The sequence below is a fragment of the Phodopus roborovskii genome, unplaced genomic scaffold, assembly GCF_943737965.1.
Source record: "Phodopus roborovskii unplaced genomic scaffold, PHOROB, whole genome shotgun sequence".
NCBI lineage: Eukaryota > Metazoa > Chordata > Mammalia > Rodentia > Cricetidae > Phodopus > Phodopus roborovskii.
Window position 1 is genome coordinate 18,884,588 of NW_026126485.1, and position 18,990 is coordinate 18,903,577.

General features: G+C 47.9%; 1 protein-coding gene across 1 annotated transcript in view; it reads left to right on the forward strand.

Annotated features, from left to right (window-relative positions):
* The window catches only part of LOC127229746 (uncharacterized), a 53,746-nt gene that overhangs the window by 33,820 nt on the left and 936 nt on the right, over positions 1 to 18,990 (forward strand). Inside the window, exon 2 of the mRNA XM_051194715.1 lies at positions 17,756 to 18,084. Coding sequence (XP_051050672.1) covers positions 17,756 to 18,084 — 329 coding nt within the window. The remainder of the gene's footprint in view (positions 1 to 17,755; positions 18,085 to 18,990) is intronic.

Genomic DNA, 18,990 nt, shown 5'->3' on the forward strand with positions numbered 1-18,990 from the left:
CAAAAGCAACCAGCGCTCTTAAGCACTGAGCCATCTCTCCATCCACTGGGCTTATTCTTTTACAGCCTACTATTGAGATCTCACCAGAGTCCCATGAGCCCTCCTTAGTTCCTTTCAAGGACAGCGACCCCCAGTGACCCCCAGCTAAACTCTGCTTTCCCATCATCCTCTATATATGGGTCTCAGAGGCCAAACTCAGACTCCATTCAAATCACAGCAGATGCTGTAGGAAGGTCTGAGGTCTTCTGTGGGCCCACTGCAGAGGAGGCCTTTCCAACAGCCTTGGAGTTTCTGTGGGTGTGACGCTATGGAAGCTGTCTTCTCACTTACCCAACACATCCTAACACGTCCTTTGGAGTCGACAGGGACCCGTCCATGACATTTACACACACAGCCAGGCTGAAGGAGCCCTTGCCATCTGGAGCTGTGCTACTTCCTATGCAGTAAAATCGTTTGTTCCAGAGGAGCTAGCCATCCAAGAGAGTGGTCCAAAATAATGCTTCACCTGTGTAGTCCTGTAAGCAGCTACTAGACCTAGTCATGTGGGGGCGTTTTAAAATGTATTTTTAAGGAATACTTAAATGATGTTTAATTCTACTTGGCAGGGGTTGGGGGTGTGTGCACATGCCACTGTGTGTGTGTGTGTGTGTGTGTGTGTGTGTGTGTGTGTGTGTGTGTAGGTCAGAGGACAACTTGAAGTTTGAGTTGGTTCTCTCTTTACCACATGTAGATGGATCCCAGGGATTGAACTCAGGTCGTCAAGCCTGGCAGAAAGTGCCTTTATCTGCTGAACCATCTCTCTGGCCTTTGAAAACTATTATCGCCCTCTTCTGGCCTCTACTGGCACTGCACTCATGTGCACCTGCTAACTCAGACACACCTACACATAATTTTAAAATAAGTGTATTTTTTTCTCTTTCTCTTTCTTCTCCTTCTTCTTTTTTTAAAGACAACATTTCTCTGTATTGCTTTGGAGCCTTTCCTGGAACTCACTCTGTATACCAGTCTGACCTTGAACTCACAGAGATCCACCTGCCTCTGCCTCCTGAGTGCTGGGATTAAAGGCCTGCACCACCACCACCTGGCTCTTAAATATTTTTTGAGATTATAGTATAATTATGTCATTTCTCCCATCCTTTCCCTCTCTTCAAATCTGCCCGTGTACCTCTCCCTATTCTCTTTCAAATGCATGACCTCTTTTTCTTTAATTGTTGCTACATATACACAAGTGTTCCAGAATATATCAAACATATAAACACAACCTGTGCAGTCTGTGTAATGCCCTTGTATATATGTGTTTTCATATTGGATAACAAGTTGGCTCTCTCTTCCCTTGAGGAGACGCTTACTCCTGCTCTCAGAACTCCTAAGTTGCCTGTGGTTCTTTGTCTAAGGTTAAGACCTAATGGACTTCCACTAACATGACTATTGTTGTTGCCCAGATAAACAAAGATATATTTTTAAACCAACACATATTTTATGCCAAGCATGCTAGTGCATGCCTTAACCCCACGGCTCAGGAGGCAGAGGCAGGTAGATTCATGTGAGTTCAGGACTGACTTGGTCTACACAATGACTTTCAGGCCAGTTGGGGTTACATAGTGAGATCCTGCTTCAAATAGTAAAAAGCAAAACAGAACAGAAACAACAGAAATACACTCTAAAATTGGTTTATTTTTGTTTGTGTGCATGAGAATGCATGTGTTGTTCTGGGTAGTTTCATATCCATTTGGCATGAGCTAAAGGCATCTGAGAGGTGGGAACTCAATTGAGAAAATGCTTACAGAAGATCAGGTTATACGCAAGCCTGTAGGTCATTTTCTTAATTAGTGATTGATGGGGGAGGGCCTTGCCCATGGTGGGCGGGGCCATCCCTGGACTGGTGGTAAGAAAGCAGGCTGAATCCCCTCCCACATTGTCCAGCGGTTAGGATTCCTGGTTTTCACCCAGGCAGCCCGGGGTTTGACTCCCAGTGTGGGAATGTGAGTCCTTTAATTGGGTGTGGAGGAGAGCATGGGTTCTTTAGCTGAATCCAGGAGGTGCACTCAGTGGGCAAAAACAGTAACTTGAGAATGCCATCTAGCCTGATCTACTATCTCAAAATAAATAAATAAATAAGAGAGAGAGAGAGAGAGAGAGAGAGAGAGAGAGAGAGAGAGACTCAGAACTCTCTTAGCTGGGTGGTGGTGGCGCATGCCTTCAATCCCAGCACTTGGGAGGCAGAGACAGAACTCTGTGAGTTCCAGACCAGCCTGTCTACAGAGTGAGTTCCAGGACAGGCTCCAAAGCTACAGAGAAACCCTGTCTCGGGGGAAAAGAAAAGAGAAGAAAAAGGAAGGAAGGAAGGAAGCAGGCTGAGTAGGCCATGTAAGCAGCACCCTTCCATGTCCTCCAGACCCCTGCCCTGCTGAGTTCCTTTCCTGACTTCCTTTGATGATAAACAGTGACGTGGAGGTGTAAGCCAAAACCCTTTCCTTCCCAAGCTGCTTTGGTCATGGTGTTTCATTACAGCAATAGTAAGCCTAACCAAGACATGTGTGTTCACGTGAGTATATCCACATGTGTAAGCATGCACGTGGAAGTCAGCCTTGGGTATTGTTCCTCAGTTACTATCTACTTTGTTTCCTTGAGACACGGTCTCTCACGAACCTGGAAGTCCCTGAGTAGATGAGACTGGGTGGCCACTGAGTCCTAGGAACCTGCCTATCTGCACCCCCACATAGCTCCCCACACACAGCCATAACTCTCAGTTGGGTACAAGTGACCTCTGCCACACCTGGCTACTTTTGTTACGTGGGTTGTGGGAATTGAACTCAGGTCCTTGTTCTTGCAAGACAAGTTACTTTACCAACTGAGTTATTCTGCAGCCCAAGTGTTAAAATATACTTAAAACTAACAATCTCATATAGCTAGTAGCCACTGTCTGGGTCAGTGCTGCACTGGAGACAGCTGCACTGGCCATTAAATAATTATAGAATTCATTTCCACCAAAAGGCTCATTGGTCAGACGTAGTCATGTGACCCCAGGGAATAAAAGAAAGGTGGAGCACTCTACCTTGACATGTGCCTGCAGGTGGAGAACGAGAATTATCTGGTGCATAGCTCTGATGGCTATGTAAGAGAATAGGTCATTTGGGATCCTGGAAGGAGGAAAACAGACTCTTCTCTTGGGAAGCATTACAGCTTGGTCTGGAGCGTCCTCTAAAGGACCTTGCACAGAGGTTTGACCTTCAGGCTGTGACACTATATGGAGGTCACAGAGCCTTTAAGGGAGGAGTCTATTGGGGAGAAGTTAGGTCATGGGGGAAATATTGAGAATTTGAGGGAATTTTTGGGATTTTGACCCTTCTTGTCTGTTTCATTTCCTGGTCCCGTTAAGTGACCAGCAGCCATCCATGACACACGATATTGCTTGCACAGGCACAGAGCAGTCAGGGCAAGTGCCTAGGACTGTGAGCCAAATAGGCCTCAGGCATTTCGTTACAGTGTCAGGAAGGGAAGGGGAAGACAACCATGCAATCTTAAAACACCATTAAACACCTGATTGGAAGCGGCTGCGAGTAATAACGCAAACAATGTTGTGGCATGCAAAAGGGCAAGCCAAGAGCAGGATAACCCTTCCCTTTTGTGAACTGTCCATCATTCCAAATTCCAATTGCTCATGTCATCAGTAACTCCTCACAGTACCTTGATGTGGTTTGAAGCATACAATTTTAATTTTCACTACGTATTTCCCTAGAAGAGGCAAGGTTAGGAACACTGGCTTCTCTTTCATAGGACCTGGTTTGGTTCCCAGCACCCACATGGTGGCTCACAACTGCCTATAACTCCAGTCCCAGGGGATCCCACCCCCTTCTGGCCTCTGCAGACACTGCACACTCATGGTGAAAATACATACACACAAAATAAATAAGTATTTAAAAATAACTTAGCTATGAGTTTGATAATCTTTGAAGCTGTTAGAAAACTTACTTCGATTAATTTTATCTTCTGATCACTTATTGGGGGTATTTTTTTTTTGGAGTTGTAATGTAAGTTATTCGAGTGGCCTACTATTTTATAACAAGTTATCCCAGATTTAACAGCTTGATGGATCAGTCTCCTATAATACCAATCATTTGCCAGGTGTCACAGTGAGTCTTTCCAGATGCTGCACTTGCTGTCAAGGGGCCTCTGGTCTCATTTGGAGGCTTGGCCATGGAGGATTTATTCCCAAGCTTCAGTGTGCAGAGCTTGGAAGCTCACTTCTGCCTGGGTATGGGGCTGTGCATGTGTGTGTGGGAAGAGGCAGACAAGAAGACACACATACACACACAGAAAGAATAAAGTTTCTGTGAGTTAATCTCATAATTGCCATCCGTCACCATCACTCTCATTGTCATTTATACATTTGAAGTCTGTGTCTATGTCCCATCTACTATCAAGGGGATATGATAGTGCACACCTGTAACCAAAGCACCGAGAGGCCAAGGCAGCAGTCATAGGAGCTCAAGGCCAGCCTGGGTCACACAGTGAAACTATGTCTCAGAACAATAAAGCAAGAACTGGGGAGGTTGACCAGTTGGCAAAGGCACTTACCGCCAAGGCTGTCAATCTGAGTTGGATCTCCAGGACCACAAGGTCCAAGGAGAGAACTGACTCTTGGAAACCCATAGACTTACAGAATAAATGTCATAAAACAAACACAAAACAAAACAAGCAGGAGAATCGGTGTGGGACAGGGTTGCCATGGCAGAAGCCACCTTCCACACTGACAGAGTAGAAGGCATTCATTCATTCATTCATTCATTCATTCATTCATTCATTCAAGATAGGGTGTCATGTAGCTCAGGTTGGCCTCAAACTCTCTATATATCCAAGGATGCCCTTAAGTTGCTGATCTTCCTGCCCCCAGCTCCTGAGTGCTAGAATTGTAGATGTGCACTACTACTGTGCTAGGCATTAAACTAACTCAAGGCTTCATGAACTCTAAGCAAGGGCTCCATCAGTTGAGCCATGCCCTCCCACTTTGAGAGAATTTGAGATACATCTAGTTGACAAGTTTTTGTTGAAAGCAAATAGCTTCTCATCTCCACATAATCCAGAACAGGCTAGAATTATGCACAAACACTGCGTTTATCAAATGGTGTATTTACAAAAAAATTATATTTTGCTTTTATGGAGAAGCAAATTTCAGAGGGAATATAAAATGTTACTGGAAATTTCTCAGCCTGATCTCCTAGGAGATCTGACTCAACAGAACATATCTACCTTCCCATGAGCCTCTTTACCTGTGTGCACAATACCAAGTATGCAAAAGAAAGGAAGACATACGAACAAAGGAACTTCCAGACACTGCTGTTTTGAGGTGGTTTCTGGTTAAGGTCACTGCTGCTCTTGCTGAGGATCCAGGTTCCTTTCCCAGTACCCACATGGTGGCTCACAACTGGCTGGAACTCCAGGCCCAGGGCATCTAACACCATATTCTGGTTTGTAAGGGAAACTGCTTCTGTGTGTGCACACCCCCACACCCTTACAAATAAAAATAAAGTAAACCTTAAAAATACATGAAGTATTGTTAATGCTGTTGTTAAAAATGCACAGAAATATAATCACGAAGCAAGAAAATGCTACAGAAAAGGAACACATCAAAACTGTTAATCATAGCAAAATAAAAACGCACAATTTCAAACCTCAGCAGGATTAAAAATTAAATGGGGAGAATGGTCTCAAAGAGGAGAGTAAAACACAAGGGAATCAAAGTGGGAAATAACAAATAAAAAGGCCAGTCCACTTATAATGGGTGTTTAAGAGACTACAGAGCACAGACGGGTATACATCATCAAAGCAACAATTTAAGAAAGTTTGTCAAAATTGACAGGCGTAGGTTCTACCCTGGAAACCCTTCTGGTACTCAGGGCTGAAACAGAGCAGAATTTATGCACACCATGATAGAAACTATCTTAGAGCACAGTGGCCTGAGAGGCCAAGGAACCAGGGACAAGTCCCAACAGTGTGCCTACAACCGACAGGCAAGAAAGTGGAGCATGCTTTCTAAGTAAAATTATTTGCAAGTGAGAATTCTATACCTACACACTGCTTTTTTAAATTTTCTTTGTGTGTGTGTGTGTATGGGTATATGTAAATGAATGAGTGTGTGTGTGTGTGTGTGTGTGTGTGTGTGTGTGTGTTGCCCTTGGACAGAATGGGGTGTCAGATCCCCTGGAGCTGGAGTTTCAGGCAGTGTGTGCCTCCTGATGTGAGAGCTAGAAACTGAATTTCATCCTTTGGGAAAGCAGCAAATGCTCCTCCACTGTAGTGTCTGTCCAGCCCGTTACACTACTCATCGGTTACAAAGAGAGACTTGCAAGCACACACGTCTCAAGCCTACCTCTGGAGGCAGACTGACGTTTTCACAGCTGTTGCGTGTTGTTCTGTGTTTTCTCTTTTACAATCGCTGCTTTCCCAGAAGAGAGTGACAACTACATTTTCTTCCCTTGGTGAGGTTTTTGTGACTCACTGGTCACAACAAGCAGAACTTATCCCTCATCACTTCCCAATGTTCAGTCACAGCGAGGTTCACATTATTGGCTTCTTCCCGTGAGAGATAAACCTTGGAATTTCCGAACTGGCATTTTTATCCCATTTACCCTGAACTTGTGGAGACCCCAAGACAGAAAGAGGCTCCTTTCCCAGAAAACTACTGCAGGATGCACTCCTTCACAGCGAGGGAGCGAATGTAGGGAGAGGAAGCCAGAGTCTGAGAAGGAGATGCAGAGGACTCCTCACAGACAGGACACAAGGGAGATTGTACTGTCAAATTAAAAGTTTTGAATTTGGACAAAATAGTCAACCTCAAAGAAAAGTAGAAGAGAGGAAAACATAGTCATTGTTTCTTCCCCTGAGAATGTTAAGCAGCTGGGGTTTGCTCAATTACATAATCATGGTTTCTTTCCTATCTTGCCTTTTAATTTACTATCTGGTGTGGTGTACATTCATGCATAAATTTATGGAGGTCAAAAGTTGACATTAAGTGCCTTCTTCTATTGCTGTCTTCAATTTTTAAAAAGTTTATTATTTTAATTTGTGTGGGTGTTTTGCCTTCGTGTGTCTGTGCACCAGGTGTGTGCAGAGCCCATGGAGGCCAGAAGAGGGTGTCACGTCCCTGAAACTGTAATTATAAGCAGTTTTGAGCCACCTTGTGCGTGCTGGGAATGGTACCTAAGTCCTCTGAATGAGCAGCCAGTGCTTTTAACTGAGGAGTCATCTCTTCAACCTCCACCTAGTTTTGAGTGGCTGATCCATCTCCCAACCCTTCTTCCAGACTCTAAGAGAAAAGCATATTGAACAGATATAGAGTTGTGAGGAGCATCAGGGGCTCGGGGAGAAAAGAGAAAGCCTCCTCCTCCATGGCATGAACTCACAGTCAACACCTGCAGTGGCTAGTGCTGACTCGTGGCATCAGCTCCTCCCCTCTGGAACTGTCCCTGGATACGCCTCACTGCTTAGAAATGCTCACGGGGAGCAACCTCCACTCCGGCCCACTTCTGAGCTTTTTGAGGGTCAATGTTTGTCCCCATTGTCTGTGTCACTTGGTCTTGTAGGTCACATTTTTATAGGATCAGTTTTAGGGGCCTGCAGGAGGGCTCAATCAACACTTGCTGAGCCTGGTGACTTGGATTCAATCCTTGAGACCAACATGGTGAATGGAAGACTCTTGAATGTTGGCACTGTGGCACTGCATCCACCCACATTCACACACACACACACACACACACACACACACACACACACACACACAAACTTAAATACAATAATGATGTGGAAAAAATAACGTCGAACACATTTACAATGTGATGATCATAAAGGGCTGCCATCCATTCTGTGTGACAGCACTATACACAGCTGCTCACCCTGAGTCCCCATGGCTCTGTGATGGCTCCTCTTTCTTACCCCACATTTCTCCAGACAGTAGTGCCTTCATGCATACTTCAGGCTTGCTTCATTCTGTTTATTAATTTATTCTGTTACCATTCATCTTGGAAACGACCACCTTGGTCTGCGCCTGCAAAACCTGTGGGCACACACCAGGCACCCAGGAGAACAACTTGTGCACACAGAGCTTTCTCATGCTAACTGTTTACATTTCCTCCTTTCCTTAAAGTTCAGACTTCCAAAAAATTGTACAAATAGCACAAAGAATTCCTCAAATGCCAGCCTTTCCCATTTACACTGGGTTTTCCCCTTTCTCTATTTTCTTGTGCCACTGAGAGACCCAGTGGCCCTTTATTTAACTTCAGAAACAGAGTTTTTAGAAATAGGTCAGTTTTCTCACATAAGCACAGAGAAAATGACCACACCCGGGAATTAGCATCAATACATCATTATCCAATCTGCAGGGCACCAGCTGTGCTGAATAATATCCTTTGTATCAGCAGAAGGTCTTGCCTTGTGGCTAAATCTCCCATTATGTTTTCTTTCACTGGGATGGGTCACTCTGTCTTCAAGTGAACTCTTCACAGTGCCCCTTCCTACAACACTAGTTCTGTAGCACATCCCTTCATCTGACCTTGGTTGGAAACAAATTGGCAGAGAGATGGCACAGCAGTGTCCTCCTTCCTGAGTCCAGGAGGAGGCAGATTTACTCTGCTAACTTTGGTCATTTGCTTGCCTGCTAGAAGCACACTACTGGATTAATTATAAACAAGTATCACGTTGGGGCATAACTCAGCAGTAGAGCCCCTGCCTAGAATCCCCCAGTAAGGGGCAGGGATGTAGCTCAGTGGTAGAGCCGCTGCCTAGAATCCCCCAGTAAGGGGCAAGGGTTTGGCTCAGTGGCAGAGCCGCTGCCTAGAATCCCCCAGTAAGGGGCAAGGGTTTGGCTCAGTGGCAGAACACTACAGGCCTGTGTAGGGCTGTAGCTGTTTCCAGCCCAGCTGGAGGCACATCTGTGGGAGGAGCTTTGTCGGTGTGTGTGTGTGTGTTATTATTTCTCAGCTCCCTATCCCTGCTTTTTAGACATCCCTGATAGTTCTTGCACAATTTCTTGGCAGTTGCCAAAGTGCCTATTTTCTTTTACCAAAACAAAAGCTCACAATACTGTATGGCACCCAACCCCAAGATGGTTTCAAGCTATCTTTCTCTAGGGAAAGTGAAAAGAACAAGTTGGAGATACAACTTGTTCTATGAGGGAAATGTTGGAGAGAATTATCTTGCCTGGAATTAAGGAAAAGGTTAGAAAAGAGGGAAAAATTAAAAAAGAGATGGGGCAAAGGCTCATACCTAAGATGCCGAGGCAGGAGGATTGCTGAAAGTTCAAGGCAACCCCAAACTACGCTGAACTCACTGTGTACACCAGGCTGGCTTCTGACTCACAGAAATCTGCCTTCTTCTGCCTCCAAAGGCTGGGACTAGAGGGGTATGCCACCACACCCAGCTGGCTTTATCAGTCTTGTCTTCTACCTCCAAAGACCCAGAGACTCAATCCTGGCAGGTACCTAGCCAGAACTGCAGAGACCAAATGCCTTTGGCCTGACCCCTTCTTGCAGCGCAACATGGCTGGCTTTGCTGGTAATTGTGTTAGTAGGCAGGGGAATGCAATCTGGGCTTCTCTCATGGGAACATTCATTTCAGTGCTCTGTTCAGTCACACAACAGCCACAAACTGCCACCACCTGACAAACAGACTCCAGCTGACAGATGGAGGCAAGACAGAACCAGTGGCTGGGGCTTCTGGCTACCTGCTATTAAACTCTGGCTAGAGGCTAACGCCAGTGCTAGTCTTTCTCCTTGGTTAACAGTGGCCATTGGTGTTATTGAAGGCCCAAAAGCAAGCTATCATAGCCACTTGAGATTCTCTGAGAAGAAATTCATTCTTTTAGCTTAAAGAATAGGTTCTTCTATGAAACATCAATATCTGTGGTAATGGACCCAGAGCCCATCACTCTGTAGGGCAAATGAGGACTGAAGTTCAACCCCCAGCACCCACGTAGAAAACTGGGCGTATGGTAGTGTGTGCTCCTAATCTCAGTACTGGGGAGGTGGCGTGAAGGAAGATCCCTGAGACACACATACACCGAGAGAGGAGAGAGAGAGAGAGACATTGGGCTCAGCACTTGTTTTGTTGTTGTTGGTTGCTTATAGCATGAATTCTAATTGGTCTTAACAATAAAAACTCAGAGTCAGATATTGGGGGTGGGGAGCTGAAAGATCAGAAAAGCAAAGCAGCCCGCCACCAGCTCTTACCTCTGCCTCAGACCAAATGGGCAAGCCTGTCTCCAACAATCCTCAGACTGAATGTTCAGACTGGCTGCCTAGACTGCATCAGTCTCTATGAATCCTCAGACTGGATGAATACATCCTCACATTGCCTGCTTCAGACTAACCGCTGCTCTGAATGCCCTGAGCTCCAGACTCCTCCGGCCTTATTCCTTTCTCTGCATAGCCATATCCCCTTGTGTTGGGATTAAAGGTGTGTGGTCCCAAGTGCTGGGATCACCTTTGTATGAGCTTTGTTTCTCTTTCAGACTGGATCAATTTCGTGTAGCTCAGGGTGTCCTTGAACTCACAGAGGTTGGTCTGCCCCTATCTCTCAAGTGTTGGGATTAAAGGTTTGTACCTGCACTGCCTGGCCTTTGTGGCTAACTAGTGTGGCTAGCTTTGCACTCTGATCTTATAGGCAGGGTCTTGTGTAGACCAGGCTACTCCTGAGCTTCTATTCCTCTTGCATGTTACAGGCATGGACACCACACTGGATTTAAGCAGTGCTAAGGATAGAACCCAGGACCTTTACACACTAGGAAAACACTCTACCAACTAAACCACACCCAACTTGGCACATAAACTTACAACACAGTGCAGCCCATGAAGCCTGCCTATCTGCTATGAAGGCATGGATGCCATTTTCTGTTTTCCACTATAGAGGAAGGCTGAGGTTGGTGTTCGGGTTTCCTGGTCAGAGCTCAAAGAGAAGGACTTCCTACAAATGACCATGAGAAATAGTACTGCCAAGCTCAGCACCCAGCAGAGCTCAGTACCCAGAATACTGCAGAGATACAGACATTTTTAGTTGAATTCTAACACACACGCACACACACACACACACACACACACACACACACACACACACACACCACTGCATACACCCATCATGCACAGATGAATTAAAGTTTTTAACAACAGGGCCGGGGACGTGACTCAGCTGGTGGAACACTTTCTCTGTATGTATTGGGCTCTGGGTTCCACTGAAAGAACTGGACTTGGTAGCAGCAGACATCCATAATCTCAACACTCAGGAGGTGCAGGCAGGAGGATCAGAAACTTAAGGTCATCCTTGGCTACATAGTGAGTTTCAGGCCAGCTTAGGATACATGAGACTCTGTTTCCAAAAAGAAAGAAAAAAAGAAAGGAAGGAAGGAAGGGAAGAAGCTAAGTATGCTGCCTCATACCTGTAATCCCCACAGTGGAGAGTCTGAGGTAGGGGACTAGCTGTAAGTTCAAGATAGTCTGGGCTACATGACACCCCAACTAAAAAAAAAAGAGATCATTTGTATTTTATTTTTAACTTGTTCATACCGTGCATGTATGACGCATGTGCATGCATGTACATGATATGGTGCATGTGGAGGCCAGAGCACACTTTGTGGAGCGAGCCCCCTCCTTCCGTCTTTACATGGAAGATGCCAGGGATCTGACTCAAGCAATCACAGCAGGTTTGCAGAGCAAGTGCTGTTACCTGTGGAGCCATCCCACTACATCCACCTCCCAAATGTGCAAAATGAACACATTTGTGCAATTGTCATCCATGGAGAGATGCCTCTAAAAGGTCCCTTCAGGTTGGTCACTCCTTTACTGCCAATGTGGTGCCCACTTCAACCTCTGATTTGAACTTTATAGAATAGAAATTATGCATGGGGGCTGGAGAGATGGCTGGGAGATGAAAAGCACTGATTGCTTTTCCAGGGGACCTGGGTTCAAGTCCAAGCTCCCACATAGCAGTTCACAACTCTCTGTAATTCCAGCTCCAAGCTCTGACACCCTCACACAGACATACATGCAGGCAAAACACCATTGGATATAAAATAAAAATAAATTATATATGTATACATTTATTATTCATGGCTGGGCTGGCAAGATGGCTTAGCAAGGGATGGTGTTTGCTGCCCAAGCCTAACAACTCAAGTTTTGTTTCCCAGGACCCACAAGGTAAAAGGAGAAAACTGTGTCTCCGCAGGTGCACCCCACACACACACACACACAAACAGCAATGAGCAAGCCCTTGGACATGTGTCCTCTTTCTTCTTAGACACTCACAGAGAATGGCTCAACAGGGAAAGGCACTTACCGTGAGAGCTGGATGACCCAGTTCTATCCCTGGCACCCATGTAAAGAGAGCAGGGGAGAATCAACGTCATTGAAGTATCCTCTGATCCTCACGCATGTGAGCCGTGGGACCTGTGCCCACACATGCTAACAACAGTAATAATAAAAGGTCCAGGTCCAGGGGTGGCCCCCACTGCTCAAGCCTGTTCAGATGTTTAGAACTGATGGACATATTCCGTTTTCTGAAGTGTATATCCGTCTGCTGTGCAGCACGGTGTCTAGACTCATGGCGGTGACTTAGGTGAGTATTTCAGCCTTTCTCAGCCTCAGTGTTTACTTGTGTGAAATGGGGCTGCTGGGGGATGGGGGATGTGGCTCTGTTGATAAAGTCCTTGCCTTTCAAGCACGAGGACCTGGGTTGATTCCCCAAAATTTGAGTAAGAGGTAGAGTGGTAACACACTCCTGGGGCTGGGGCGTGTGTGTGTGTGTGTGTGTGTGTGTGTGTGTGTGTGTGTGTGTGTAAGATTTCTCAAGTTCACCTACTAGCCAGTGTAGTCTACTTAGCAAGTTGTAGTCAAGTGAGCCCCTGTGTCGAAAAACATGGAGAACAATCGAGAAAAACACCTGATACGATACCAACCTCTATCCCATTAATCAGTCTAGCAAGCACTTGGTCAATTCATTAATTAGAAAGGCAGGTGGCATCTGAGAAACAATACCCAGGGTGGTCCTCTGGCCTCCATGCATGTGCACACATGTTCATGAGTATGTGTGCACATGCTCACATCATGTAACACACACAAATGGAGACTCTGTGGAAGCTTTATCCCAGGACTCCTTCCTCCAGGTCCACTCCAGCCTGAGAAGCTCCAGGGGCCTCAGAGATCCGTGCATGTGGAGATGCATCTCAACAGCCTTCTGTGCAAGGCCCCTCGTGGTGCAAGCTCACCTCACACTCACCACCGAGTCTCTTGGGGCTGGCCCCTGAATCTGTACTCAGGCAATGGCTCCCTGTTTCAGGTGGGATGCTCTTGGCCTCCAGATTGTGAAAAGTAGAACAATGTCAGATAGAACAGCATCACTGTTTGGAGAGTGCCTTGAGCTCCCTCCCACAGCTCTGCCCTGTGTGTTTTCTTTTCCTTACGAAGACTTTTTTTTTGGTGCATTTTTTTTTTAATTAAGCTATACATTTTTCCCACTCCCCTTCCCTCTTCCCCTTCCCCCTTCCACCCTTCCTCCTGCTCCCACACTCCCAATTTATTCAGGAGATCTTGTCTTTTTCCCCTTCCTAGGCAGATCCATGTCTCTTTCTTAGGGTCCTCTTTGTTACCTAGGTTCTCTGGGATTTTGGCTTGTATGCTGGTTATCCTTGGATGTATGTCTATCATCCACTTATGAGTGAGTACGTATTACATTTGCCTTCCTGGGTCTGGGTTACCTCACTCAGTATGGCTTTTTCTAGTTCCATCCATTTGCCTGCAGATTTTAAGATGTCATTGTTTCTTACCACTGAGTAGTAGTCCATTGTGTAAATGTACCACATTTTCCTTATCCATTCTTCAGTTGAGGGGCATCTAGGTTGATTATTTCAGGTTCTGGCTATTACGAGTAATGTTGCTTGTGATGTGTGTGTGTAGTATTGTTCGGTGTTGAGGTAGATTGACTTCCAATTTTCTGAGAAACTGCAGTACTGATTTCTGAAGCAGCTATACAAATTTACACTCCCACCAGCAATGGAGGAGTGTTCCCCTTACTCCACATCTTCTCCAGCATAAACTGTCATCAGAGTTTTTGATAGGTGTAAGATGGTATCTCAGAGTTGTTTTAATTTGCATTTCTCTGAAGACTAAGGATGTTGAGCATTTCCTTAAGTGTTTCAGCCATTTGAGATTCCTCTGTTGAAAGTTCTCTTTTTAGATCTGTACCCCATTTTTTTTTTATTGGATTATTTGGTAGTTTGATGTCTAGTTTCTTGAGTTCTTTGTATATTTTCGAATTCTTTGTCAGATGTGAGGTTGGTAAAGAACTTTTCCCATTCTGTATGCTGCCATTTTGTTTTGTTGACCATGTCTGCCCTATGGGCTTTAACCACAGTCTGAGTGTGCTGAGTCTTTGTTGTGGTTTTACCCAGTTTTTTTTTTTTTTGTCAGAATTTGACCCTGTCTTCTAGACTAGCCTAGAACTCATCTATAACCTAGACTGTCAGTCATTGAACTTACAGCAATACTCCTGCCTCACCTCTTGAGTTCTTGAGTGACAAGTGTGTGCTACCACACCTGGCTTGTTTGAACAAATTTTAAAAAACAATCTTAAAAATGAGCTGGGCAGTGGTGGCGCACACCTTTAATCCCAGCACTTGGGAGGCAGGGGCAGGCAGATCTCTGTGAGTTCGAGGCCAGCCTGGTCTACAGAGCTAGTTCCAGGACAGGCTCTAAAGCAATATGGAGAAACCCTGTCTCAAAAGTGCCCCTCCAAAGGCACCGAATTAGGAATGTATATACAGACATTTCATTGTACTAGAATGTCCCAAATGAGCTCAAATACTGATGTGTGTGATGTGTGTGTGGGGGCCAAGCATACTTTAACTAGCTGAGATTTGCCTCCTCAGCCTCTCCCTCTTCCCTTTTCATACTCCTCTTTCCAGTTTACACACACTTAGTGAAATTCATGATAAATCACCATCTTCCTGCCTCAGCCTCAGCCTCAGTGCTAGGATAACAAGCCTGCACCTATAAAAAGTGTTCCTTTATAATCAAAAATTAATTGTTTTTAATTGTGTGTGGGTGTATGTTTGTGTGTGGGTGTATGTTTGTGTGTGGGTGTATGTGTGTGGATGTGTTTGTGTGTGGGTGTATGTTTGTGTGTGGGTGTATGTTTGTGGAGGTCAGAGCACAAACTTGTGGGAGTTGGTTTTTTCCTTCCACCATGTGGGTCCTGGGAATCCGATTCAAGTCCCTAGGCTTTGTGGTAAGCCCCTTTATCTAATGAGCCATCTTGCTCTTCCCTGAAATAGATTTCCTTCTTTTAAAAATGTTTTTATTTCATTTTATGTGTATGAGTGCTTTGCCTGAACGCATGTCAGTGCAGCACGTGCCTGACTGATGCCCAAGGAGACCAGAAGGTGGTGTAGGATCTCCTGGACCTGTAGTTACAGCTGTTTGTAAGCCACCATATGGATGCTAGGAATCGAACCCAGGTCCTCTGGATGAGCAGGCTGCACTCTACCTACTGAGCCATGTTTCTAGCTCCCAAAACTACTTTTTGGTACATCCGATTTAGAAGACAGTTTCACATCTTATAAACCGGAAGATACTATGTGAAAAGAGCCTGAAACTCCACGGAGTATAGCCTTACTCCACAAGCAGACACTGCTCACATGCATATGGTGTCTCAGGCAAGGCTGTGCTGTGGTCCCAGCTCCAAAGAACCAGATGCCCATAGAAAACCAAATTGTGGAATATCTTTCCACAGAGTACTATACAGCAAAGAAAATGTATCACCCACAGCTATGATGAACCCAAGAAACAGGTCCTACAGAATGATGCTTACTATGGGGCCAAAGGGAGCTAAACACCTCCAGCTGAGGAAGGCACGCCAGAGTCACAAAGCTAAAAGAATGGCCAGGCCGTGGTCATAATGGAGCCAGCCCCTGTGTAGGCCTGTGATTGGGTTTCTGGGGCGCTGGCATCCACAAGGGCTCATTGTGCTGCAATTTCTCCACCTGTTCTGTTGTGTTTTATGTATTTTTCTATGTTTATGGAATTTTCAAATTGGGGGGAGAGCAGGTAGCAGTGTTCCAAGTGCCTAGTAGAGATGGGGCCATGCTAACCCCAGCCCGCAGCCCAGCCTAGCATGGTCTGCTCCTGGGAGCTCACAGGTGCTCCAGCCAGGGTCTCCGGGGGGCCTACACATTTCTTGAAACGACATTCTGCAACCTGCAGCCTCCCCAGAAGTGCTCCAAACCGTCCTTCCAGCTCGCAAAAAATTGTCCTTTTCTCAAGAGACCCACATTTGTTCAGCGATGGCCACCACACTAGTCTTCATATCAAGCCCTTTACTCTTTAAGTTTTTTCCTTCCCTCTGGGTATGCCTGGTTTTGGGAGGCGACGCGGACCTCGGGTGGCAGGAAAGGTCCTCTGTGCGGGAGGATTCTGTCCCGACTTCCCCCTGCGCGCCCGGCCGCGCCTGCTCCCGCGTCGGTGATTGGTTGCGCGCGTCACCGGGAGGGTCTTGCTCCAGGGAGCAGGGCCCCGGTCTAGCCCCGGCTCCTGACCAGGCAGCTAGTTCCTCTCACCTCTTTTTTAGGCGGAGCTGGGAGAAGGGGAGGAGGAGGGAGGCGCCCGGGGGTGGGGATGCTGCCAGGCTTTGCCGCAGCCGGAGCCGCTCGCTGCCGAGCGGCGCGCATCGCCCTCCCTTGCTCGCTCTCTCGCCTCCTTCTCCCCCCCGTGGGGAATTTTCAAGACTGCGCTGCTGCAATTTCCCCCCGGCCGAGGCTGCGCCGCGCCTGGCTGAGCGCACACACGCTTCCGCGCGCAGAGGAGCCGGCGGCTGCTGAATCAGGAGGAAAACAGATCGGCTTTTTTCAAAGCCGGGGACCAGCGGCTCCCTGACGCCTCCGAGCCCCGCCGCGCCCCTGCGCCCCGCTCCTCCGCTCCCCTCCCCAACCCGCTCTCCAGCCGGGTTGGATTTGGGGGAGGGGCTGCAGCGTTTTCAGGAATTTTCTATTCTTTCCAGGTCTAGGAAAGTCAGCAAAACAGACGGACAGATTCTTCTCTGCCACCCTCTTCCTGTAGCAAAGACCTGGTTTTGGCTTTTTGTTATTTAATTCTTTTTTTTTTTTCAAATGGGCCGAGCCCACGCCTTTAGCAAGATGCCAAGCTGACCCCGGACCTCCGAGGAATTTGAAGCTTGTCGTTGCGTCCCGGGGAGAGGGGACGTCCTTCGCTTAGACTTCGCGTTTTAAAGGGGGTGTGCATTGGAGCGTTGCTTTAAAAAAAAAAAACCGACCTTTTTACATTATTTTTTTTTTTTTACTAATTTTTTTTAACTGAAAAAAATTTTTTCCTCTCCGGAGTGGGTGGCCGGGGATCGCCTGGATCGCGTCCCCGGTTATTTTTGCCGCGCCCCTCCCCCGCGCCCCGCCCCCGCGCCCTCCCCCGCACCCCTCCTCCCGCCCGGGGTCACCGCCTCTGCCGGCATGTCCCGAGCCGCGCTCCCCGGCTCGGCCGGGCCGTCCCGCTCGTGAGCCCCCGAGCCGAGGCCGGGCGCCGCCGCCCGATGGGCTGGGCCGTGGAGCGTCTCCGCAGTCGCAGGTGCAGCCGCCGTCCCCACAGCCCGGCCAGCCTGAGCAGCGGCGGCGGTGGTGGTGGTGGTGGTGGCGGTGGCCGTGGCTTCCGCAGCGCTCGCCGCAGCAACAGCAGCCGCCGCGTAACCCGAGGCCCTTTGCTCTTTGCAGAATGGCCCGCTTTGGAGACGAGATGCCGGGCCGCTACGGCGCAGGCGGAGGAGGCTCAGGGCCGGCCGCCGGGGTGGTCGTGGGCGCCGCGGGCGGCCGAGGAGCCGGGGGCAGCCGGCAGGGCGGGCAGCCCGGAGCGCAGAGGATGTACAAGCAGTCGATGGCGCAGAGAGCGCGAACCATGGCCCTCTACAACCCAATCCCCGTCCGCCAGAACTGCCTCACGGTCAACCGCTCCCTGTTCCTCTTCAGTGAAGACAATGTGGTGAGAAAATACGCCAAAAAGATCACGGAATGGCCATATCCTTTGCCCCAGCCCGGGCGGCTGCGCCTCCCCTCCTCCTCTACCTCCTTCTCTTCTTCTCTTCCTCCTCCTTTTTCTCCTCTTCCTCCTCCTTCTGCGGGGCTGAGAGAGAGACTTGGGGGCTGATGGGAACTGGGGTCTCCTCCGCGGCTAGGGACTGGAGATGAGGGCCCTGGAGCTGAGAGAAGCAGCCTCCCGGCCTGCTGGGCTGCAGCTGCAGAGCGAGCCTACGAGTGGTTAGGAGGCTCGGGATTGGGGGAGTGAGTGGTTCCTTGCAAAGACGGAAGGTCTGGGTCTTGGGTCGCGCGGGGACACTGATGGGGGCTCTTCAGATGAGGTCTGATTTCTTCCGATTGGAGCTTTAGCTGGGCCAGTGTCTGGAGGCTTTGGGCTACAGGGTGCTCCCCCCGCCCCCCGCCAGATCCTATAGACCAGGACCCCGACTTCCCAACCCTGGTGTTCTACTCAAGGTGGGAGCCTCAGGCCTATGGCATGGGACACCATGTGGCCTGGTGGTGGAGAAGTCGTTCCAGCCTCAGTGAGTGGCTCTGGGTGGGCCACCAGCTGCATCTGGGGACTGTTTTGTTGAGTGGTTTGAGGGACTCTTCCTCCGACCCTGGTGTATGCAAGTACTGTTCCTTCTGTCACAGATCAGAGCCCCCTCAGCATTATCTTTCAGGGTGTAAAGAAACATAATGCTATCTACCTGGTGAGGCCCATGGCCTGGGAAGACCTGATGTGAGTTGTTTCAGTATGAGAGAAGGTAGAAGGACAGAAAGGGCTGCTTGTGGACTTGGTTGGGGTTAGCTTCTCATACCCTGGGGGTCTGGGAGGATCAGCCTCCACATGGATGTCTCAGGCAGTTAGGCAACCCTGCCCCTTCCTTGAAAGATCCAGAGGAGAAAGGCAAAGAACCCCTTTTCTCGGCTGA